Source organism: Hyperoodon ampullatus, assembly GCF_949752795.1.
Source record: "Hyperoodon ampullatus genome assembly, chromosome: 7".
NCBI lineage: Eukaryota > Metazoa > Chordata > Mammalia > Artiodactyla > Ziphiidae > Hyperoodon > Hyperoodon ampullatus.
Window position 1 is genome coordinate 73,229,631 of NC_136920.1, and position 25,720 is coordinate 73,255,350.

At 39.4% G+C, this 25,720-nt stretch overlaps 1 protein-coding gene across 3 annotated transcripts in view; it reads right to left on the bottom strand.

Annotated features, from left to right (window-relative positions):
• The window catches only part of TSG101 (tumor susceptibility 101), a gene marked incomplete at its 5' end in the record, with an annotated part of 50,372 nt that overhangs the window by 3,132 nt on the left and 21,520 nt on the right, over window positions 1–25,720 (bottom strand). For 2 of the 3 annotated variants that reach the window (XM_079707508.1, XM_079707507.1), the window contains 4 exons: window positions 16–218; window positions 15,763–15,854; window positions 21,622–21,688; window positions 25,410–25,536. In XM_079707508.1, coding sequence (XP_079563634.1) covers window positions 16–218; window positions 15,763–15,854; window positions 21,622–21,688; window positions 25,410–25,536 — 489 coding nt within the window. The remainder of the gene's footprint in view (window positions 1–15; window positions 219–15,762; window positions 15,855–21,621; window positions 21,689–25,409; window positions 25,537–25,720) is intronic. The other variant, XM_079707509.1, reaches the window with a different exon arrangement.

Genomic DNA, 25,720 nt, shown 5'->3' on the forward strand with positions numbered 1-25,720 from the left:
CAATGAGTTACTTACTACTTCTTGATCTAAACGGGTAACCATCTCTTCCAGTTTCTGGTGACCTTTTTTCAGGTCTTCCTCTGTTCGTTTCAAGGCATTGAGCTCTGCCTGGGCACGATCCATTTCCTCCTTCATCCGCCATCTCAGTTTGTCACTGACTGCTGAGATGAGAGAGGCTCGGATAGTGTCCTCGCTGATTGTGCCATCCCTACTGGGACCTGCAGGAGAAAAAGGCAGAACACTTGCTTACTTCCCAGTCTTTTTCTATTCCTTTCACAAGAGCCATCACAAAACAGGACAAAATATGAGTCAACACTTTCAAAGTGCGAGGAAAGAAAAATTTTATGTCACAACTTCATAAAACATAACATTTAAAATCTGAGTTGATTCAGAAATACTTTCCCTGCAAGAGATTACTACTAATCCATATTTACCCACTTTCTTGCATTAACAGCCCAAACAATTAGTTATTTTCTCAATGAGGCAGAGGCTATATCCCTACAGATTACAGTTATTCCTAAATCTCCAACAAATGGGACAACAAATTTATACCAAGGTAGAACATCTGATTCAGGTCAAGTCTGTTCTCAGGCTTTACTGCTAAGCTGGAGGAGGAAGGAACCCACTCTAGAGGCCAGTAAGACTGAGAATGGGCAGTTTCCTTAAACTAATATACAGGTTACCATGGCTTCCCTTCTGTAAGACGTTTACTCCTTTACCCTTTACGAAAAGAATAGGAAAGAGCAGACGTGCAAAAGAGAATGCCATCCAAAAAATTCAACAGCTGATAAAATTCTGCTTATTCTCAGATTCTTTACTCTTCTCTCCCAAATGTACCTTCCTAATCAGTGTCTTATATAAAACTTACTCCTCGGATATTTTCTTCAAAAGGTCCTCCCTTTTAACATAAGTTTGGATACTCTTTATGACTGTCAATGTTCTTTAGTTAGGGTCCTAAATCAGCAAATGATAAATGGTATTTTCAATTATGTTTGATGATGGAATACACGTGGGGAATTATACTTACCTTTATTGCTTACAATGAATAAAGAATGATACAGATTAACAGAAAGTATCACTTCCACTTTGAGCTGAAAACTGTTATCACCTTGACACTGAGTTCTGCTTACTAGGGGGAAAAAACCCTTCAAGTCAGTTTGTAAAAATGTACCCAGAGTCTCACCACTCATGTTCCCATCCATTATAGGCTCCTTCCTGGTACCATGCAAAGTTGACTGTTTCTACAAGGAAACTGCACTGTCCAAACTACACTGCAACCAGCGCCACCTGTGCTCTTCAGCGTCCCATCTGATCACAACTCTCGCTATTCCATACACTGGTCTGGTCACTCTACTTTTTGTGGCTTTTGATTCGTAAAGTTGTTTTCTCCCAGAAGCTGGTCCATACCCAGGATACCCTGAGTGCTTTTCTGGGCTTTTGTAAATGACACTGGGAGACCTTGGAGTTCTCAGGTGTTACAGGTTTCAAAAAAAGTCTAAATCTTGGGCTTCCCTGGTGGCGCAGTGGTTGAGAGTCCGCCTGCTGATGCAGGGGACACGGGTTCGTGTCCCGGTCTGGGAGGATCCCACATGCCGCGGAGCGGCTGGGCCCGTGAGCCATGGCTGCTGAGCCTGCGCATCCGGAGCCTGTGCTCCACAACGGGAGGGGCCGCAACAGTGAGAGGCCCGCGTACCGCAAAACAAAAACAAAACAAAAGAGTCTAAATCTAGAGTTGTTGTGTTTTTTTCCCCTCTTTTTCTTGTTTCCACCACAGAAGAACTATGTTTTTTTTGACTTGGGTTCTACTAAAATGAGTAAAGACAGTGTCTCCCATGGCCAGGTTTTCCTGAGGAGTGTCCTTCGTCCATCTGTCCTAAGGACACTGCTTGTACATGGTGAAAGGAAAAGCCCAATATCAGACTCTCCCACTAAGAGTCTCCCTCTTTCCTGTTAGAAACCTCCTGCTGAGGAGAGCCCTAACAGTATCCATCCTCCAGTGTTTACAAGGAGGCAATTAATACTTCTGATTGATTGTTAAAATACAAATCCATATATGCTTTTCAGAGTTCACTTCTGATTTTACAAAAATATGTCAGCGTATTATTTCGTATTTCTGAGAAGCGAAACTATTAACTTTCAGACAATGAGTGCTCTGGAATTCAGAGTTGTAAAGCGAGAGGGCAATCTGAGGTCTTGTTTTTCACATCCCTGGCCTCTCAACACCTGACTTTTCCAAAGTGTTCTCATCAATTTACCAGCTACTGCATCACCTCTGGGCTCATTCCACTCACATTTTCCTGTCATTTTCCTCTCTGACCACCTCTTTATTCACAACCTCCTGTATAGACACCAGGATGACTCTAGCAACCTCCACAAATTCATCAATTCTTATCTCCACTCATTCCTTTTTGTACCTTCGACCTCCCTTTCACTCCTGGTCCCAGTATGTCCACTCAGTCCCAATTCCTTGCCCATCTCTCTTAGTCCTGTATACAGGCTGCCTGCCATGGCAGCCTCGCTCTCATTCTGTCAGATCACCAGGACTTCTAATTCCAAAGGCCTCGCCTGCCATAACCTAACCCAAATCCTCAATCCTTTGGATTCTTTCTTAAAGCCTTAAGCCCTCCTTTTACCATTTTCCCACAAAGGCAAAAAAAATCCTCACAACATCTTCAAGGATTGAAACAACCAGATGGGAGTCTTCCACTCTCTTCTCCCATTCTGCTTTGGAACAAGAATCCTAACCCTTTAATTATGTGCTTCACTCCTCACCATTCAAAAGCACTCGCCTCCCTTTCTCAGCAAGACAACTTGCTTTTCCTCTCAGTATGATTTAAAGACTTTGCTGTTTTAGGCAAAACAGCCGTTTTATTCTCTGATATAAATCGCACCAATGTTTCCTTAGGTCAGTCTCCTAAGGCAATAGAAATAAAAATGAAAATAAACAAATGGGACCTAATCAAACTTACAAGCTTTTGCACAGCAAAGGAAACCATAAGCAAACTGAAAAGACAACCTACAGAATGGGAGAAAATATTTGCAAAAGATGTGACCAACAAGGGCTTAAAATTTCCAAAATGTACAAACAACTCATATAACTCAACAAAAAAACAACCCAATCAAAAATTGGGCAGAAGACCTAAATAGACATGTCTCCAAAGAAGACATACAGGTGGCCAATAGGCACATGAAAAGATGCTCAACATCGCTAATTATTAGAGAAATGCAAATCAAAACTACAATGAGGTATTACCTCACACCAGTAAGAATAGCCATCATTAAAAAGTCTACAAATAACAAATGCTAGAGAGGGTGTGGAGGAAAGGGAACCCTCCCACACTGTTGGTGGGAATTTAAGTTGGTGCAGCCACTGTGGAAAATTATGGAGGTTCCTCAGAAAACTAAAAATAGAATTACCATATGATCCAGCAATCCTACTCCTGGGCATATATCCAGACAAAACTATAATTCAGAAACATAACATGCACCCCTATGTTCATAGCAGCACTATTTGCAATAGCCAAGACATGGAAACAACCTTAAATGTCCATCAACAGATGAATGGATAAAGAAGATGTGGTACAATATATACAATGGAATACTACTCAAACATAAAAAAACACATGAAATAATGCCATTTACAGCAACATGGATGCAACTAGAGATTATTATACTAAGTGAACTAAGAGAAAGACAAATACCATATGATATCACTTATATGTGGAATCTAAAATATGACATAAATGAACCTATCTATGAAACAGAAACAGAGTTAGGGACATATAGAATAGACTGGTGGTTGCCAAGGGGGAGGGGAGTGGGAGAGGATAGGAGTGGGAGTTTGGGATTAGCAGATGCAAACTGGTATATATAGAATGGATAAACAAGGTCCTACTGTATAGCACAGGGAATTATATTCAATATCCTGTAATAAGCTGTAATGGAAAAGAATATGAAAAAGAATGTATATATAACTGAGTCACTTTGCTAATTAACATCATCAATCAACTATACTTCAATTTTAAAAAAAAGAAAAAAAAATGACTTAGCTGTTTATTTGTACAGAATTTATGCCAAACCAAAATCTCTAGTTTCTTATATCGCACTATTAAGTCCTAAGTGAGAGCAAAAAGGGGTAATTTCTACAAGTTTAGAATTTTGTGCCCAAAGGATGATTTACAAAATAATGACTAGTGGAGATGGTATCTCATTAAGTCCCCATTTTATGATAAAGATGCATTAACAATAGGAATTTAAAAACTTGTTCCTAAAAGAAGTTTCTTATTATATTCTATATGAAATGGCTCCTGTGAGATACAACAAACATTCTCCCAGAGATTGGGGAACCCAAATTATATGAATATGGTTAGGTATTCAAATGTGTGGTCAATCATATGCAGCAGTTAGTGTCCCATTTATCTGTGTAGAAGTTATCTGAACTAATACAAGCTTAAGGTCTTTTTATAACTAGTCTGGATTTTTCACACACAAACATATCAACAAACTTTGTTAAAATCACTACATTAAAATGAATCAAGGGACTTCCCTAGTGGTGCAGCGGTTAAGACTCCAAGCTCCCAATGCAGGGGGCCCGGGTTCAATCCCTGGTCAGGGAACTAGATCCCACATGCATGCTGCAACTAAGAGTTCGCATGCCACAACTAAGGAGCCTGCTGGCCACAAGTGAGGAGCACATGTGCCACAACTAAGACCCAGCACAACCAAATAAATAAATAAAATATTAAAAATAAATAAATAAAATGAATCAAGTTATAATGATGTTGAATTTTTAAAAACCAATTTTAAAAAACACACTTAAATCCTGGAATTTACATTCTGTTTCTCTTATAAAATACATTAAGGCACATGCTACAATACAGGGCCAAATAAGTCCTTCCAAATAAGTCTCCAGCTAAAGCCATTAACATTCAAAATGGGAATCAAGCTGAGGCAGCAGTCACCTGGCTTTCTATAAAGGTCACAGTTCACCCGAGGAGGCTAGAAATGCCAAGTTAGACCTCGTCCTCTCCTCTATCACACATAGACCTTATTATACAGTATGTCTGAACACTTTAAATCCATCTACTTTCTAAAAAGAAGAAAACTGTAATTAAGATCTGCAATGTGAATGCCAAGAGAAAAACCCAGATTAAAGTTCAAAATTGAATGAACCATGAACCACTTTAAGAGATTGTTTATATAAACAAGTAAGAAAAACATCTGGTAGAAGATTCTTATTCTTGATCGCTCTTCAAACAAAAAAATCTTTTTTTTTCTCCAGTCTTAAGAGAAATTTTAATATTCTTTATACCTGCTATAACAAGCCTTGGATTAATGAGTTTGTGGCAAACTGCCATACCTCAAGTCCCCACACATTGTTGACCTTTACTCATGCAGAGTTGGATTTCAGAAGTGCCCTTCTACAATTCCAGATTAGCAGCAATTGAAAAGGTAACACAGATTTTGAGAAACAATCCAGAACAAAAACTTCCTTTAAATATCAGATAGGATCCAATCACTAAACTTAATCCTTAGGAAATAAGACGATTTTTCTACTATTAGGAAACCAATACTCAGTGGATCTGATAATTCAATGAATAATTTAGGCCAGTATCTTCAAAGTACACTGGTATATACACTACCTGATTTTTAAACCATCTTTAAACACTTAAAGATAATCAGTTTTATTTATCTCCTAACAGTACCTACTGATGATCATTACTTCCTACAACTCAAAAAGGAGCTCATTTATATTAGAGAAAGAATCCACGGTAACCCCAAAGAAAAATACAAAATAACTATGAACAGTAAGTTTTCTGATCTTACCTCTAACCAGCAAGTGAATCACTTGCCCCCGCCCCCAGCATTTTTCCTTCCTGAAGTTATTTGCTCAAGACCCACATACTGATCTTTGGTCGGGCATTTGTGCTACAGAGCAAACTATGGAGCCTAAGCAATCTGAAACGGAAGATTATTGACCCATCTACTGAGAAACTGGGTCAAGTCCATGTGGATCACTGGATCAAGCCCGTATTATTTCCTTTCAGAATAAAAACCGAAAAACAGGTCAATCTCTGAAATAGGAAAAACATTTCAAACAACTATATGAGCAGAGTCATTCTGATTCGTGCTATTAAACACAAATCAGGCAAATTCATTAAGCTGCTTACAAAAGGCTTTTATTTATAGTCTATGAATATATAAGCTTCTAATACTACTGGCCAGGCTCTGGGCAGGCTATGGAACTTTCTTCCAAAGAAATCAGGGGACCTCAATTTATCTTTTAAACACTATTAGAGCAGTACTCTTCTTTTTTTTTTTTTTTAAATGGTTATGTTTCCAATGTTTGTTTTACATTTAATTTTTTTTAAATTTATTTATTTTTGGCTGTGTGGGTCTTCGTTTCTGTGCGAGGGCTCTCTCCAGTTGTGGCAAGCGGGGCCACTCCTCATCGCGGTGCGCGGGCCTCTCACCATCGCGGCCTCTCCTGCTGCGGAGCACAAGCTCCAGACGCGCAGACTCATTGTGGCTCATGGGCCCAGTCGCTCCGCGGCATGCGGAATCCTCCCAGACCAGGGCTCAAACCCGCGTCCCCTGCATTGGCAGGCAGACTCCCAACCACCGCACCAGCAGGGAAGCCCCTAGAGCAGTACTCTTTATTTAAACTCTAGAAAGTTTCTATTACCACAATCAATGAGAAAAAGAAAAACAGCAGGTTTACACTTCTTGAAAATAAACACACAGCACAAAGATTTAGATTAATTTACATAACAATTCAAGTTTCAAAAGTGGAGGTTAAGTATAGACCTTATTAAAATAGATGCCAAAGTAGTAACTACTTCAAAAAAGAAATGGTGCTAAAAAATCATTCAACTATCATAATCATGAAAGATGCTACAAGCAGGCTTAAGTACAAAGGCCAATTAATCTGAAGGACAAATTCCATCCTTTAAAACAAAATGGGTCAGAATCAAAGTCATACCTTAAAATTATTTTGTGAACAAGAACAATTTAAGAATCTACCATGTTAAAGAACAAAACTGGAGGTATCATGCTCCCTGATTTCAAACTACACTACAAAGCTTTTCAGTGATCAAAACAGTATGGTACTGGCATAAAATAGACACATAGATCAACTGGACAGAACAGAGAGCCCAGAAATAAACCCACACTTATATGGTCAATTAATCTATGATAAAGGAGGCAAGAATACAGAACGGGGAAAAGACAGCCTCTTCAATAAATGGTTTTGGGAAAACTGGACAGCTGCATGCAAAAGAAACTGGACTTTCTCACACTATATACAAAAATAAACTCAGAATGGGTTAAAATTAAATGTAAGACCTGAAACCGTAAGACTCCTAGAAGAAAACATAGGCAGTACTAGGGATGTAATGTAAAACATGATTAATACAATTAACACTGCTATATTTTGTTTATTTTTGTTTGTTTATTTATTTATAGCTGCCTTGGGTTTTCACTGCTGCACACGGGCTTAGTTGCAGCGAGCAGGGGCTACTCTTCATTGCGGTGCGCGGGCTTATTGCAGTGGCTTCTCTTATTGCGGAGCAAGGGCTCTAGGAGTGCAGGCTTCAGTAGTTGTGGCACGTGGCCTCAGTAGTTGTGCTTTGTGGGCTCTAAAGCGCAGGCTCAGTAGTTGTGGTGCACGGGTTTAGCTGTTCCACAGCATGTGGGATCTTCCTGGACCAGGGATCGAACCCATGTCCCCTGCACTGGCAGGTGGATTCTTAACCACTGCACCACCAGGGAAGTCCTGCTATATGTTATATAGGAAAGTTGTTAAGAGTAAATCCTAAAGAGTTCTCATCATAAAGAAAAAATACATATATTTTTGTATCTATAGGAGATGACAGATATTCACTAAACTTACTGTGGTAATCATTTCATGATGTATGTAAGTCAAATCATTATGCTGTACACCTTAAACTTATACAGTGCTATAAGTCAATTATATTTCAATACAACTGTAAGAAAAAAAAGTTAAAAAAAAAGAAAACATGGGGAGTACTCTGACATTGGTCTTAATATTTTTTTGGATATATCTCTTCAGGCAAGGGAAACAAAAGCAAAAAAAACCCCAAAAAACAAACAAACAAACAAACCAAATGGGAGACTACATCAAACTAAAAAAGCTTTTGACCAGCAAAGAAAACTATCAACAAAATGAAAACGCAGCCTACTGAATGGGAGAAGATAGCTGCAAAAAATATCCGACAGGGGGTTAATATCCAAAATATACAAAGAACTCATACAACTCAACATCAAAAAACCAAACGGCCTGATTAAAAAATGGGCAGAGAACCTGAATAGTTTTCCAAAGAAGGCATACAGATGGCCAACAGGCACGTGAAAAGATGCTCAACATCACTAATCATCAGGGAAATGCAATCAAGACCACAATGAGGTATCACCTCACACCTGTCAGAATGGCTTTTATCAAAAAGAAAACAAATAACAAGTGTTGGTGAGGATGTGGAGAAAAGGGAACCCGTGTACACTGCTAGTAGGAATGCAAATTGGTGCAGCCACTATGGAAAACAGTATGGAGGTTCCTCAAAAAATTAAAAATAAAACTACCATATGACCCAGCAATTCCACTTCTGGGTATTTTTCTGAAGAAAACAAAAACAGTCATTCGAAAAGATGTATGCACCCCTGTGTATTACAGCATTATTTACAATAGCCAAGATACGGAAGGAAGCAACCTAAGTGTCCGTCCATAGATGAATGGATACCCCTCCTCAGCGTATGTGACCACATCCTCTGTCCCCACACTGGTCCGAGCCACCATCTCAGACCCGGATTCCTGCAGTGGCCTCCTTGGGGTGGGGAGCTCTGCTGCCACCCTTCCCTCCCGGGGTCTGGCACAGAGGCACCTGTTATAATAGCAATCAGATCAGATCACTCCTCTGCTCAAAGCCTGCCCATGGCTCCGCAGCTCACGTAGAGGAAAAGCCACAGGCCTCCCCCTGACCCACAAGGGCTTACTTGAGCCAGGCCTGTTTCCCCTCTGACCCCATCTCTCTGTGCACCCCTCGCTCACACCACTGGCCTCTTTGCAGTTCCTTGAACCATAAACATACTCCCACCTCAAAGTATAAGGCACAGAAGCCTTTTTCCAGTCTTGCAGATCTCCAGGTCACAATCCAAGCGAGCAGAGCGCGGATGGGGCTGAAACAGCAAACCAGTGTGTTTGGGGCTCAAGGAGTGGCAGGAGGCCAGTGGTGTGAGCAAGGTGGATATAGAGGAGGTGAGAACAGAATGCAGTCCTCACCCTCCAGGTCTTCCTGTGCCCCTCTTTCTACTGAATGTTCCTAGGTAGCATTTATCTCCATCTAGTGCATTGTATACTGTGCTGTAAGTTTGTTTTCTGTCTTCCCCCACTGAAATGTAAACTCCATGAAGGCAGGAAGTTACTTTGTGTTGTTCTTACTCCTGGCATGTAGCAAGCACTCAGTAAATATATGTTGAATGACTAAATGAATAAACAAATAACTGAGGAAAAAAACAGATGAATGGATAAAGAAAGTGTGGTATGGGCTTCCCTGGTGGCACAGTGGTTAAGAATCTGCCTGCCAATGCAGGGGACACAGGTTCGAGCCCTGGCCCGGGAAGAGCCCACATGTGGCGGAACAACTAAGTCCGTGCGCCACAACTACTGAGCCTGCACTCTAGAGCCCATGAGCCACAACTACTGAAGCCCATGTGCCTAGAGCCCGTGCTCTGCAACAAGAGAAGCCACCGCAATGAGAAGCCCGTGCACCGCAATGAAGAGTAGCCCCCACTCGCCATAGCTAGAGAAAGCCCGTGCGCAGCAACAAAGACCCAATGCAGCCAAAAATAAATAAATTAATTAATTAAAAAAAGAAAAAAAAAGAAAATGTGGTATGTATTTGTGTGTATGTGTGTGTGTGATGTACTGATGGTACATCCTCTGATGAACTTCATAAAGGAGCCAATTTGTCCACTGACTTTCTTCACACGTATATTCATAACATGTAGAGGTTTCGTTGAGTGGGACCACACTTTTCTGGGTACCATACTGGACCACACCCTAGTAACATTCTTGAACATTTACTTGATAAATCTTTTTTTTTTTTTAAGATTTGTTTATTTATTTTTGGCTGTGCCGGGTGTTAGTTGTGGCATGCGGGATCTCTGCTGCAGCGCATGGGCTTCTCTCTAGTTGTGGCGCACAGGCTCTAGGGCGCGTGGGCTCTGTAGTTGTGGTGTGCAGGTTCCAGAGAGTGTGGACTCTGTAGTTTGCAGCACGTGGGCACCAGTTGAGGTGCGCAAGCTCAGTAGTTGTGGCATGCGGGCTTAGTTGCCCCGCAGCATGTGGGATCTTAGTCCCCTGACCAGGGATTGATTCCACATCCCCTGCATTGCAAGGCATATTCTTTATCACTGGACCACCAGGGAAGTCCCAATAAATCTTAAATCTTTCTTAATTTGGATTAAAATATCAAACAACTTCATCACTCCCAGATCACTGCCACCTGGGTGCACCACCAGCACATCAGGGTCTGACAGAGAGTGCTATGCATGAATCAAGGTGGAGTGACTGGTCCCTCATGCCACTCTTCCCTATCCAATAGAGTTTGGAATTCTCAATGGGAATGCCCAGCTGGGGACCAAAGCTTTCCTTGAATGCCCGTTTTTCAGCCCTGAAAACATACAGATGACCAATATCCATACCTGCTTCTGCTGTATTCTGGCATGTGCTATTAAGAGAACAAACAAGTATTAATGTTGTCTCCTAAACTTATTCTTTGTAACTTGGTGGCGGTCAAGTAGTTTTAAACCTTTAAAATCAGAGTTCAAGTTCTCTTATAGTTTTGGCAATGCCAACTTGGTAAAAGTTATATGCCAGTCCTAACAAAAATGTTTTACTCTTAAGAAACATAATTGAATCTGAAGAAACAGAAACTTAAATGTTTAAGTTTTTTAGATATCAAGAAAAGTTTACATTCCTTCTCATGCTTTTGTTGATATATAATGCCTGCAATGGGCAGAAAATCTAAGGAAAACTGTCCAAATTCCACATCTTTTCCCACTGATCTTCCAGTAGAAAATGTTTTTGCTAGTCACTTGCAAAGATGATATACAAAAAATACACCTGGGACTTCCCTGGTGGCACAGTGGTTAAGAATCCGCCTGCCAATGCAGGGGACATGGGATCCATCCCTGGTCCTGGAAGGTCCCACATGCCACAGAACAACTAAGCCCGTGCACCACAACTATTGACCCTGCGCTCTAGAGCCCGAGTGCCACAACTACTTGAGCCCACACACCGCAACTACTGAAGCCCACGCGCTCTAGGGCCTGTGTGCCGCAACTACTGAGCCCGTGTGCTGCAACTACCGAAGCCTGTGCGCTTAGAGCCCATGCTCCGCAACAAGAGAAGCCACCACAATGAGAAGCCTGAGCACCGCAACGAAGAGTAGCCCCCACTCGCTGCAACTAGAGAAAGCCCTCGTGAAGCAACAAAGACCCAACGCAGCCAAAAAAACAAAACAAAAAGAACACCTGGTCTTACAGTAACTTCAACGAAGAATTTAAGTTATAGATCACAACTTTTCCCTCATTAAATAATACAAATGAATTAAAATATCACTACAATTGCCCAAACCTGATGGAAAAGCACCACCAACAGGTTTTTCACTATTCAACAGCTGCCTTCACTGCTTAGTCAATGCTGTCAGTGAGCACCAATCTCATGAAGGTGGTTTTAAAAGTCAGGTTAGGCAGGAAGCTGTTTGCCAGGTAACAAAAAAGCTATAAAAAAAGATGACAAAACAAATTCTCTGATTTTCTTATAAAGGTGGTTGTTCAAAATCTACATGTAATGGAGTGAGAAAGAGCTGTTTTAAGTACCAAGATCTGCATCAATCCTCAGTCTTCTGCAATATTTCACAAGAGACTGCTATTAAAAATGTAATCTCTATTACTTCTTTTTTTGTTTTCCCAACCTCACTGCATAGCATGTGAAATCTTGGGATCTTAGTTCCCCGACCAGGGATCGAACCCTCGCCCCCTGCAGTGGAAGTGCGGAGTCTTAACCACTGGACCGCCAGGGAAGTTGCCTCTATTACTTCACTTTAAGTGGTTCTTTTACTTCAATATTGCTGGAGATGGTTAAAAATCAACGCTTGCACAGGCATCCACATCAATAATAAGACATGAGTTAATTAATGATGCCGTGAAACAGGTGTTTGTTTTACATCATAAAATCAAAATCTTTAAAGTGAAACTATCAAGTTCCACAAAGGATAAATAACCACTTTCATTCTTTCTCATGGCCTTAGTAGCACAGAGAATAATAGCACAAATCCTGATGGCCACTGACAGACTGAGAAAATGTTGGCTATTTGTGAACTCTAATATTCAGATGATACTTTTATGTTTCTGCTTTCCTTTATGACAATTTTGAAGTTCAACAGTGTTTTGCACAATGTACTACTAAAATATGATGAAAAAATCAAGTAGGCAAGCAACAAAGGGTAGAAAAACAACATACATTAAAAGGATATCCTAGATTATCATAAAATGATAATTTGTTTCTAGCCTTTCTAAGAAAGTACTCTTAAAAATACAATAAAGGGCTTCCCTGGTGGCGCAGTGGTTGAGAGTTCGCCTGCTGATGCGGGGGACGCGGGTTTGTGCCCTGGTCCGGGAGGATCCCGCATGCCGCGGAGCGGCTGGGCCCCTAAGCCATGGCTGCTGGGCCTCCGCATCTGGAGCCTGTGCTCTGCAACGGGAGAGGCCACAACAGTGAGAGGCCCGCGTACCACAAAAAAAAAAAAAGTACAATAAAATATTAATTGCTTTGATTCTTGTTCTAAAAACAAACATTAGATTTGATTTAAAATGTACCATTTTCCCCATATTCCTATTTTTTTTATGTATGGATATCATCTATTCTAAGTTATAAAATGCTTCATACCTATTGTAGTGAAATGAGTTAACATAAAAAAGATCTTTAGGAACTGAGGTTCTCTACAAATCAAGTGCTATCATCTCAGTGAGAAACAGGGTAACAAATAGCACTATTCCTATTTTACTGATGATGCCTGAGCCATAATGGAGAGCTTAACAAGATTTAGTGTGTTTTGCTTGTGAATTAATGATCTCCCATCATCAGGTTTCTAACTTGAGCATTTAAATTACATTGTTAAAAAAAGAGCTATATTACAGAAGGATGAGAACATTTTTAAAAAACAAAACCACTGCCACTAGAATCTCAATAACTAGAACGTATCAATGACAAAAACAGCTGAAGAAAATGTTCTTTTTGGGGGAAGGGGAGATGTTTACGGCAGATCTCAGGATGCTTACAATTGATCAGAAAATGTAACAGAAAAGTAAACTTCACAAGATTCTACTTTCAGACACTCAGTAAAATATTTAGATGAACTTCTATATATCAAGCACTGTTCTAGATGTTGGGCATGTGTGTATATGTGTGCGGGGCTGGTGATAGGAGTAGATTGGTCAGGGTAGGCCTGACTGCTCCACACAAAGGAAACAGGTAGTGGACGAATCCTAAAACAGAAGAGTAGTCGGAGATGAGTTCAGAGAGGTAACAGGGGGAGGAAAGCGGGATCACAAAGGGCCTTCTAAGCCTCAGAAATTTGGATTGAATGCTGAGTGAAATGGGAAGACATTGGAAGGTTCTGAGTAGAGGAGTGATATAATTTATGTTTTAATAGGATCATTCTGGCTGTTGTGTTAAAAACAGATGTAGAGACTAAGGAAAGAAGAAGGCTTTTTAGGAGGCTTTTAAATTAGATGAAAGATAACGGTGACTTGGATCAGCACTGGATGTGATCAGATTCTAGATGTATTTTGAAGATAATTGGTTCTTGATGAAGAATCAAGGATGACACCAAAGTTAGAGTATTGAGTAGGTATCACTGGAGGTGGGAAAGCATTATAGGAAGATTGAGGGTTTAATTTTGGTCACACTGAGTTTGAAATGTCTATTAAATATCCAAATGGAGATATTGAGAAAGGAGCTGGATATAAGAATCTGGAATTCTGGAGAGTGGTGTAAGTTGGAAAGAAATTTGGGAAGTGTGGACACAGAAATGGTATTTAAAGCTATGAGATTGGTAGAGATCACCAGGAGAGTGAGTATAGAGAATGCCAAGGACTGAGCCAGGCGGCATTCCAATATTAAGAAAAGGAGGGAATAGGGCTTCCCTGGTGGCGCAGTGGTTGAGAGTCCGCCTGCCGATGCAGGGGACGCGGGTTCGTGCCCCGGTCTGGGAAGATCCCACATGCCGTGGAGTGGCTGGGCCTGTGAGCCATGGCCGCTGAGCCTGCGTGTCCGGAGCCTGTGCTCCGCAGCGGGAGAGGCCACAACAGTGAGAGGCCCACGTACCGAAAAAAAAAAAAAAAAAAAGAAAAGGAGGGACTTATAAAGGAGACTGAGCATGAGTACCAGTGAGATGGGAGGAAAAACAAGTGAGTCTGGGGTCTTAGAAAGCAAGAGAGGAAAGTGTATCAAGGAGATACAACTGTGTCAAATACTGCTGACAGGCCAAGTAAGTGGAGACTATTTAATTGGCCATTGGATTTAACATCATAAAGGTCAATGGTGACCTTGAGAGAAGCAGCTTTAGTGGAAGGACATGAGGGAAATCCCACATGGAGTGGTTCAAGAGTGAAAGGAAGAAGAGGAATTGAAGGTAATGAGTACGGATACTTGTTTCAAGGAGTTTTGCTGTAAAGGGGAATGAAGAAATGGAATACTGGTGGCAGGGAAAGGGAAATTAAGAGGAGGATTTTTAAAGGTTTTTAGGGTATATTTTTGGGTGCTGATGAGAGCAACCCAGTAGAGAACAAAAACTGATGATGAGAGGGGAAACTGCTGAAATGATGTCCCTGAGTAAATCAGAGAGGATAAAACCTAGTGGGTAGAAATAATGATCTGTGGTAACAGGGAGAAGGCAGATATGGTAGGGGCAGATAGTCATGTAGAGGGGTGGGGGTCTGTAGAAGTTCATGTATTGCTTTCATTTTCTCAACTGAAGAAAATTATATTTCAGGTAACTCTACTAATAAGCAACATAAAAAACCAAGAACTACTGGTCTGCAATAATTTGTCTTACTTGATCTACTCATATTTCCCAATGGTGCTTTCTTCTAAAGATGCTCATCTGTTTTTACATATAACCAGGCTAGGAAAACCTAAGTATCTGTTAATAGTTCAACACACATTAATGTTGACCGATAAATATGTGAAACACAGGAAAGAGTGATAAGAGTCAATCAAATTTACTTTTATGCCCTGGTAGAAGGCTCATTTATATGATGATAAATCATTTCAAGTTTTAGAGTACAGGACTCTGATCATTAACAGTTTTTGCTCTAAAAAGAAAAGAGTATTCTAACATTTCACATGTAAAAGTGAAATGGGGGGAGGTGTGATAAAATTGATGATATTTAAGGGTACAAATTTATAACAAGTAGTAAGCAAGCCATAGAGATCTAATGCGCAGTATAATGGATATAGACAATAATACTGTATGATAATTATGTAATGTAATAAATACCACTATAATGCAATCATATTACAATATATAAATCTATCAAAGTAACACACTGTACTCCTTAAACTTACACAATGTTACATATCAAACTTATTCAATAAAAAACAAAAGTGAAATGCACTTTTCACAACAGGAGACTCTGACTTTCCTTATGTGGAGAAATACAGTTTTGAACGGTACTTACCAACAGTGGTCACAGGAGGCTGGGAAGGGTACTGGGAACTTGTTGTGGAAGGATACTGACTGCCAGGTGGGTAAGGACAGCCTGGGTAACCACTAAAGAAAAGAACATAAAATATTAAATGTTAAGATGACCCAACCCTACAGTATCTTGAAGAACCCCATTCAGGAAGACTCTGTGCTTCCACTGTAGAGGGCACGGGTTCGATCCCTGGTCAGGGAACTAAGATCCCACATGACACAGCCCAAAAAACAAAAACAAAAACAAAAAAAAACAAAAACCAGGGCCAAGCAAGAGTATTTTAATCATTTACTTTAAGGGTAAATCCAGTGTCATTAATGGAATTTTTGTAGAGCTTTGCTTGAATAGACACCTGTGGCTCTAAAACTGTAAAGTCGTTAACTGGTAAGACAATGAAGTATCAAGCTTAGCTTTCTGAATGGGGTGGATTTGTTTGTTTGTTTGTTTGCTTTAAGTCTTTATTGAATTTGTTACAGTATTGCTTCTGGGTTTTTTAAAACGTTTTTTGGTTTTCTGGCCACGAGGCATGTGGAATCTTAGCTCTCTGACCAGGGATTGAACCCACACCCCCTGCATTGGAAGGTGAAGTCTTAACCACTGGACCGCCAGGGAAGTCCCTTGGCCCTGGTTATTTGAGGGACATCTTCACAGTAGCAGAAAGCAACTTGAGTTTTTCTAAGGGCAGTCCAACAGTATCAGAACCAAGAGCAACAAATATTTTGTGAGAACCTTTCCATTCTGATTTCCTAGCATACAGGGAAATAATATTATTTAATTTTTACCTGTGGTTCATTGATAACCTTTTAGAATGTCTGATCTGAAAATACTCCTCTTGAGATAAAGTTTTAAAAGCTTCCTCTTCACTCTAAGGAAGGTTTGTGTCATTCCTGTATTCACATCAGAGTTGGAAGAAACTTTCCTCAGAAGTATTGTCCTCCAATCTCCTATCCAACATTGTTTCATAAATATCATTTACAATATCCCTGACAAATGGTCATCTTTCTCTACTGAACACTAACTGCATTTTGACACAGTAACCTCTAATTAATGGTCCTAAATTTGCACTCTGTAAGATCACTTGCATATTTGAAAACTTCTAACATTTTCCCCTCAGTCTTCTCTTCTTCAGGTGAAATATTTTTAATTCCTTTAACCATTCTTCACAGCTCTGATTTTCAGATCTAATCACTTTCCTCTGAATGATCACTAATTTGGCAGTGTTTCCCTTATAATGGAGAAGAAAAGGAACAGGATGATTACTATAGCTACCTGTTAGTTGAACAATCAATTTTGATGAATCCTATTTTATCTACAATTGTCAGATCTATGACATTTGCGATTCTGATTAACATACCTTCTATGAGTCCATTAAAATTACTGACTAAAAAGACCCAGCCCAGAGTCCCGGAGCAAGAGCTCTGAGTTCATAGTCAGTAATCCTTTTGTAGGGCAGTGGCTCAAAGATTCTCTCCTATGTGTACTACTAGTTCACACTTTATAACCTGTCACCAACAAAAAAATTTTGTGTATAACTTGTTGAGGATTCAATGTAATCATGATACTCTCTTATCAATTAGTATAAAAGTAAAATCAAAAAAGAAAAAGGTTAAGCATTTCTGTTCCCAGTGGACACATGCTGAATGCTATTGCACAGTACTTTTGTTCTAGTTTCTCTAAGTAATCCATGCTGCAAGGAAACAATGTCAATCTTATTCAAATTTCTGAATCTACCTTTTTGAACACTGGAATAAATTTGCTTTTTCTGGAGTTCCTCCCATTTTGCATACTTTTTCAAGGACAATCTGTGATTTTATTGCTGAATTTTTCAGTAAGTGATATAAAACTCTTCTAGGCCTACAGATATTAACTTCAGAGAACTCCCTGTCTCTTTATTTAGTTTGCTTAATTTCTCCTTCGTAGTTATTCTCTATGTTCACGGTTAACAACTTTTCTTGAGTAAAAAAATAATTTAGTAGTACTATTTTCTATCTTTGTACATTATTAAACAATTTGCCCTATGTAGGAAATCCTTTTCAGATTTTTAAGAGCCCTTTTGGACTAAGTGTATTTAAAAAGAATTTTCCAACACTCTTATGTTCCTTTTTCTTTATATGCCCCTTCAAAATTTACTATTTATTCTATTTAAAGCACTGTTTTCAAGTGCTTGAGGCAGGAGCTAAAGTATGAGTCCATCTCTTCCTCAAGATACTAATAATCAAAAGAGGGCAAGATCCCTGTAAACAATCCTGATAGGATAAAGAAAACAATAAATGCTAAATAAAAGTTCAGGAAATGTATACAGTTGATCCTTGAACAATATGGGTTTGAACTGTGCTGGTTCACTTATATGCAGATTTTTTTCACTAAATACATACTAGACTACTATACAAGCCACAGTGGGTTGAATCCGAGGATGCGAAACCTCAGATATGACAGAGAGGCCCGACTATAAAGTTATACTTGGATTTTCAATTGCAAGGAGGGTTGACACCCCTATAGCCCCCCGACCTCCCCGTGATGTTCAAGAGTCAACTGTAGTGGAAAATCAATACCAGCTAGAGGAGATCAGAGAAGGTTTGGGGAGATCTGTAATACCTATGAAAGTTGCACCTTTATTAAAACTCTTCAGGGGCTTCCCTGGTGGTGCAGTGGTTAGGAATCCACCTGCCAATGCAAGGGACACGGGTTTGAGCCCTGCTCCAGGAGGATCCCACATGCCACGGAGCAGCTAAGCCCTTGTGCCACAGTTGCTGGGCCTGCACTCTGGAGCCCGTAAGCCACAACCACTGAAGCCCACGCGCCTAGAGCCCGCGCTCCGCAACAAGAGAGGCCACCGCAATGAGAAGCCTGTGCACCGCAAAGAGGAGACCCCACTTTCCGCAACTAGAGAAAGCCCACGCACAGCAACGAAGACCCAACACAGCCAAAAATAATAAATTTTAAAAAAACCAAAAAACTCTTCAGTCCTCCTACTCATAACCCTATATCCTCCAGCCATATCAGAGTGTTTCCTTATTCTTTCCTGGGATTTTTTTTGGCTTTCACACCTTTGATTACATAAAATTGAGTGGGCTGAACTTAATAACCAGTAAGTTTCCTCTGATATAAAATGTTATTACTGTTTGCTGCTTCCTCCACCTCTAAATGCTTACTTTTCTTTTAAACCAGTTCCTTCATTTATGAAGCTATCTCTAAGCTCCCACCTCCACATCAGATGTGACCTCTCCTTTAAAGCTGTTTATCACAGCACTTAACATTTTCTGTCTTTTCTGATATCAGAAACTGTTTTCTAATAATACATGCTTGCTAGTACATATACCAAAACCGGAACAACTATCCCTGACATACTTTTTAGTTTCCTTGTATACATGCTGCAAGGTGCTAAATAAAACTTTCAAAAGATCTTAAAATTTTAGGGCCTCCCTGGTGGCGCAGTGGTTGAGAGTCCGCCTGCCGATGCAGGGGATACGGGTTCGTGCCCCGGTCTGGGAGGATCCCATATGCCGCAGAGCGGCTGGGCCCGTGAGCCATGGCCGCTGAGCCTGCGCATCCGGAGCCTGTGCTCCGCAACGGGAGAGGCCACAACAGTGAGAGGCCCGCGTACCGCAAACAAAAAAAAAAAAAAAAAAAAAATCTTAAAATTTTAAAGAGACCTTAGAGATCATCTAGTCCAACTTTCCACAGCAAGAATAAATATTCTCATATTCACTGCTGTAAAATAAAGATTCTTGAATCACTGATTTACTAATTCTCCTTTAGGATAAAGCGAGAAAGAGGTTCTGAGGCTCTTCTGCCAAGACCTTGCATATGCAGAAGGATACAGACAGTAATGTGAGTACAGTTACCCTTAACAACTCATTAGCCTGTCATGAGATTAGATGTTACATTTCAAAAAAGCCCAAAAAAACAAAACACATCAAACCTTTGAAAAGTAGCTACCTCAAAAAGGAACTTCTGGGCTTCCCTGGTGGCGCAGTGGTTAAGAATCCGCCTGCCAATGCAGGGGACATGGGTTTGAGCCCTGGTCCAGGAAGATCCCACATGCCGCGGAGCAACTAAGCCCGTGCGCCACAACTACTGAGCCTGCGCTCTACAGCCTGCATGCCACAACTACCGAAGCCCACGCGCCTAGAGCCCGAGCTCCGCAACAAGAGAAGCCACCGCAGTGAGAAGCCAGCGCACCACAATGAAGAGTAGCCCCTGCTCGCCTCAACTGGAGAAAGCCCACACGCAGCAACAAAGACCCAACGCAGCCAAAAAAAAAAAAAAAGAATAAAATAAATTTTTTAAAAAAGGTACTTCTTACAAGTAACCTCACAAAAGACACTTTTTTTTTTTTTTGGTGGTACGCGGGCCTCTCACTGTTGTGGCCTCTCCCGTTGCGGAGCACAGGCTCCGGACGCGAAGCCTCAGCGGCCATGGCTCACGGGCCCAGCTGCTCCGCGGCATCTGGGATCTTCCCGGACCGGGGCACGAACCCATGTTCCCTGCATCGGCAGGCAGACCCTCAACCACTGCGCCACCAGGGAAGCCCACAAAAGACACTTTTGAGGTTATGTAAGATGAGTAAGATTTACATTTCTGTCAATATTTTCAGCCTTCATTTTTATCTACAAGTTTCTCTGAAGTGGCTTCATTGTTCAGGAGTCCATTTCCTTATTGTGCTTCTAATAACCATTCCCTATATGCCCAAAGTTCCCTCTTACTAGCAACTGTTCATTATAAAGGTTTGTAATTTCAAGGCTTCAGACAAAAATCCATTTCTAGAACTTAATCAGAAAATTAAAGGCCTCAAGAAATCTAAAACTTACAACTTGTTTATATATAACAATCATAGGAATCTTTCTCTCTTGTCTCTGACAGATGTTCATCTAGTCTGCTTACCCAGATAAATGTGACAGAATACTTACTACCTTATAAAGCTAGTTCTTGAAATTAAGAAAGGCCCCCAAATAAATGTTTGCTAAATTTAACTTATAAGATCCTGCATATTATATATGTATATACATATATTTATTTATGGCAGGTGTTCTGGAATTCTAGCTGCATTTATCTGTGAGGTTCTATGGAGCTAAGAAGAGTTAGCAGGGCTAAAATTTTTTTGTTAATTCTTGTTAATTTTGAGTAGCTGGAAAATTTTCATCTAGGCACCAAGTATATGCCAGTCTTGCATTCTAAGTTAGCCCCAAGACCACCTTTGGAAAGTACTCCTAGATTACCCCTGGAACAGGTGCACATTTAAAACATGGATTAATAATGATTTCTTATTGATTTTTCTAGTATATATTATTCACAGACTGATTTCACTATTAATTTAATTTACCTGTTATGTTATTAACATATGGATAATAAAGGTTGGTAGTACATGTAGTCTATGAACTGAATAAACAAATATGGGGACAAGACTGACCCCACCATATGCACCATTAATTCATTCCCTGTAGTTTACAGAAAAGGTCAGTTTTTTAAAAAGGATATTAAAATATTTTTCTCTGTGGTTGAAGTCATCATAATTAGTATTCCATTAATCTTTCAGCCATTTACACTGGATATACAGAGTTCTTGAAAGAAAGAAGGATTTCAAGGTACAAAACTAATCAAGATTATTGTCATTTCCCCACCCCTTTCCTCTCTCTAAATAGAATGGAGCTGCATTTCTCTAAATGGAAAAAACTCCTCTTGAACTATGTATATACCATAAAATTTCAGCAATAAACTGAGTTTTACCTTCCAATAAATTGCAACTAATTTCATTTTAATGCCCTAGTTAGCACCCATTATTTTTATTCTAGATCTAATAGAATTTCTAATACAATTATTCAAAAGATAATTTTTCATTACCTGGGATTGGGAGGGTATCCGGATGGGTATGCAGAAATTCCACTTGGCATGCCTGGCATGTAGGAAGCTAAAAATAATTTTTAATATTTTAAAATAGTATGCATAGTTCTGGATATATAGGGTATCAAATAAGACACACATCACCATCAAACCACAGCAAAACTTCATACAGTTGAAGAATTCAAATCTCAGCACCAAAACAAAACACTCCAGCCATATTAGTTCTTCACTGCAACTAACAAATATCTTCAAATCACATAACTCTAAAAGCATTAAACCTGACAATTCCAACAAGGATTAACTGGCGAACAGGTCAACCTGGTCAGCTCTTCAAGTTCTCAATGAGTCTATAACCTGAGACAGGAGCCAATTCAGTTTGGAATTTAGAGGAAAGTAATTGTGCCCTCCTCTGGTCCAAGGTCAGCTTCTTAGAAAGTGACCTCTTTATTATATCTAAGATACCTTTTGATATTTCTTGCAAGATTATGTTGACCGATTAGCACAGCTGGTTTTGTTGGCTTGATTGAGGACTTTAAATGACTTCAAATTACTACAAGAAGTCCTAAACAAAACTTATATTCAGCCAGACTGGTTAAAACAAACAAAAGCTTGGAAATACTAGGTGGAAAAAGGTTCAGATCTAGCAAGCATAAAGAATGCTTTATATATATATTTTAAAGAGAACACTAATGACAAAGAACTAGTCAGTGATGCCAAGAGGCTAACCAACATCCAGGAAGAAAAAGAGAAGTTAATTTTGGCCTTAACTGGAAACAACTTGTCTGAGAATCAAATTAACCTCAGTGAAATTTTTCTCACTGAATATAATGATGAATTAGCCCTTAATCCAATCAATAAATATTTTAGTGCCTTTCTGTGAAAGGCACTGGATTATTAAAAAAAAAAAAAAAAAGAAAGAATTCCTGGCCTCAAGTTGCTTATAGTCTAGTGAAGGAGATAAACAAGAAAAGAATAAAAATACAGAGTGATAAGTGTCATGACAGGAGAAGTACAGAGTGATATATATGGGATCATACAGGAGGTAGCTAATTAAATGTAGGAGGTGGGGGTAAACAAGAGTGATCTAGTAGATGAATGGTATACAAAGGCTTGAAGAGAAAAGTGGAACACTCAAGAAATAAACTTTTAGAGCACATAATGCAAGTGGATGGGAGAAGTATGCTGGGCTCTGACTAAGGGCCTTAAATGTCTTTATCAGAGTTGCTGAGCTTACATCCCCAAATATCAGTTCATAGTCTTCTTGTTAGGATGAATCTATAGATGTCATAAGTAAATTTTTTCTTAAGTATAATGAAGCTAAAGATGATGTTCAATGCTATTTCATAGCAGGAAAAAAAACCTCCCAAAATGTCATAATTGCTAGATCTCATAAAACATTTCTTCTTCCTGGGCCAAAACACAGTTGATCTTTATGAACATCAAAAGATGAGGCCACTATTAGGTGTCAGCAACATATACAGTCAATTACCAGTTTCTCTCCCCATTCTAGTTTCTCTTAAACACATATAAACTACCACTTCACAGTTATAAGCAATTTCCTCATAATTATAGGCAATTTTCCTTTCTAAGGTTCTGAAAAGCTAGTAATTTGACCAAAATCTTCAAATTTTGATTTTGGGAAACAACAAAAGTTGAGTCCAAGACTGGTAAGGAAGCAGATAATGAGGTGAAGTAATTTCAGAGCCAGAATAAAATGGAATACAAATAAGCATAATATATGGGGTTATTATAAGGATTAAATAAGAACTAATATGAAGTGCTTAGCTGTGTCTCATGGTTACCACTGAAAAACGTTGACTATTACTGTTAGTTGTCAAAAAATGAGGTTTGGGCACAACAATTTTTTAGTGTGACTTACAGATAGCTCAAAAGTTTTCCTAAAACCAGAGATCAAAAATGTTTACAGTAGGGCTTCCCTGGTCGTGCAGTGGTTGAGAATCTGCCTGCTAATGCAGGGGACACAGGTTCGAGCCCTGGTCTGGGAGGATCCCACATGCCGCGGAGCAACTAGGCCCGTGAGCCACAACTACTGAGCCTGCGCGTCTGGAGCCTGTGTTCCGCAACAAGAGACGCTGCGATAGTGACAGGCCCATGCACCGCGATGAAGAGTGGCCCCCACTTGCCACAACTAGAGAAAGCCCTCGCAAAGAAACGAAGACCCAACACAGCAAAATAAATAAATTAACTCCTACCCCCAACATCTTCTTTAAAAAAAAAAAAAATGTTTACAGTAATGATGATGATGATAATAATAATAAAAATAATAATAGAAGTATATAATTTCTTAACTAGAAGATCGTATTTGTTTAAGTATGGATCCAAATTTCTGGGCTGTTCCTTGATGTGTGGGTGTAGGACGGAATTCAGACTTTCATTTCTTTGCAGTCATACATAACAATAATGAATATCATTTAAATGTATAAAAAGTATTGAAACTGTAATGGACAGACAACAAGTTGGTCTCTTTTAGTAATTTACTTATATTAGCTCTATATTGTTTAATGTGATTTATAGTGAGTGAGTGCAAAATGGAAGTGTAATAGTGACCTCTTTAGTGAGGTCTCTTTCTTGAATGCTGCACTTCCAATGTTAACATAAAACTAGAAGAAATTTAGGAAAAATATGTTGCTTAGGGGACTAACATTCTGAAAAGGTTACCTTTATCTTAAGTGGTCACTGGTTATGTTATTTGAGCAAATAAATGTGAACGATGATCTAGGAAATATTTTGCATTTCAACATTAGATGGGCAAGATAATCGAACCTTGGATATTAAAGTCAACAGAATTTATTAAGATGAAAACAAATTTATGATACAAAAGAATCCCTAGAATCTTTATTAAAAGAGCAACAAAATGCTACAACCAAACTTATTCTGGGAAAGCAGAGAAGGAAAAGGAAATGGATTCAGAAAGTTCTGTTAGATTCCCATTCAGCTTGTTAGTCAAGATGCTCCTCAAGGCAGAATGGATTAAAAAGGAGGAGGATAATTTTCAGCAGGAGGAAAATGAAAGCTCACATAATCTAACTTATAAGATAAATTAAGTCTGGTTAATTATCTTAAACAAAAATTTGTTTAAAAAAATCGCAGCTCAAAACACAATGAACAGGTTTAGTAAAGTCAAAACAAGTAAGTACAACCAACTCTCAATTATCCAGAGTGATTTTAAAGTATCAGTAAATTATTTTTGAAAAACCCAGAAATAATAGAGATAATGTACAACAGTTAGGGGAGAACTGATATTGACTCCATGCCCCCACCCTCTCCACTCAAAGTAAAATCATGAATTGGTTGTACTCAAGAGAAGAAAGCTGAGAGCTAGATGTCCATTGTGTACACCCAGAATAGCTGAATGTGAATGATATAGTTTACTTTATAATTGATTCTTATCTACAGCACTGATCCTGGAGTTGCAAACAAAAGGTCAGATTGCCTTTCAAGTTGTATCTGCTTCCAAACGGATCAAATAAAGCTATTCCATGGCATGCATAATTTTTTAAAAAATTCCAGCTCTATTCCAGCATTCTTTCTCCTCCATTTTGGAATCCAGCACACCCATAGTTAGATTTCTACCCACAAACGAAAGCCCAAATGCCAGTCTTTGTTGGGAATCTGTACATGCAGATGTGGGGCCTCAGAATACCTCCAAAAAATCCACTAACTTGATAAGCTAAAAAGCAAAGTGAAGTCATCAAAAAAAATTTTTTTACAAGATTTTGTTTTCTTTTGTTTATATGAGTTTAAAAATCAAATTTCAGTTCACTTACTGTTTGGTGGCCCTGTTGCCTGGTATGGTGGATAGGATGCTGAAATAGTAGCACGAGAAAAGACTGGAGGTTCTTCTCCAAACACCACAATCATAACTTGAATAAGCCCCAACAAGTCTGACTGTGGCTAAAAACAAAAAACAAATTTAAGTCATTTACAGATTTACTTTTTGGCAATAAGGAAAAGTCTGGCCATTTCTTATCTGTTTTCAACTTAGCTCGACAATTTCCTTTGTAGGACCCCAAACGTGAAAATTCCATTTAATTAATTTAATACAGCTAGGTGATTTCTACTTACTATTTATGTGTAG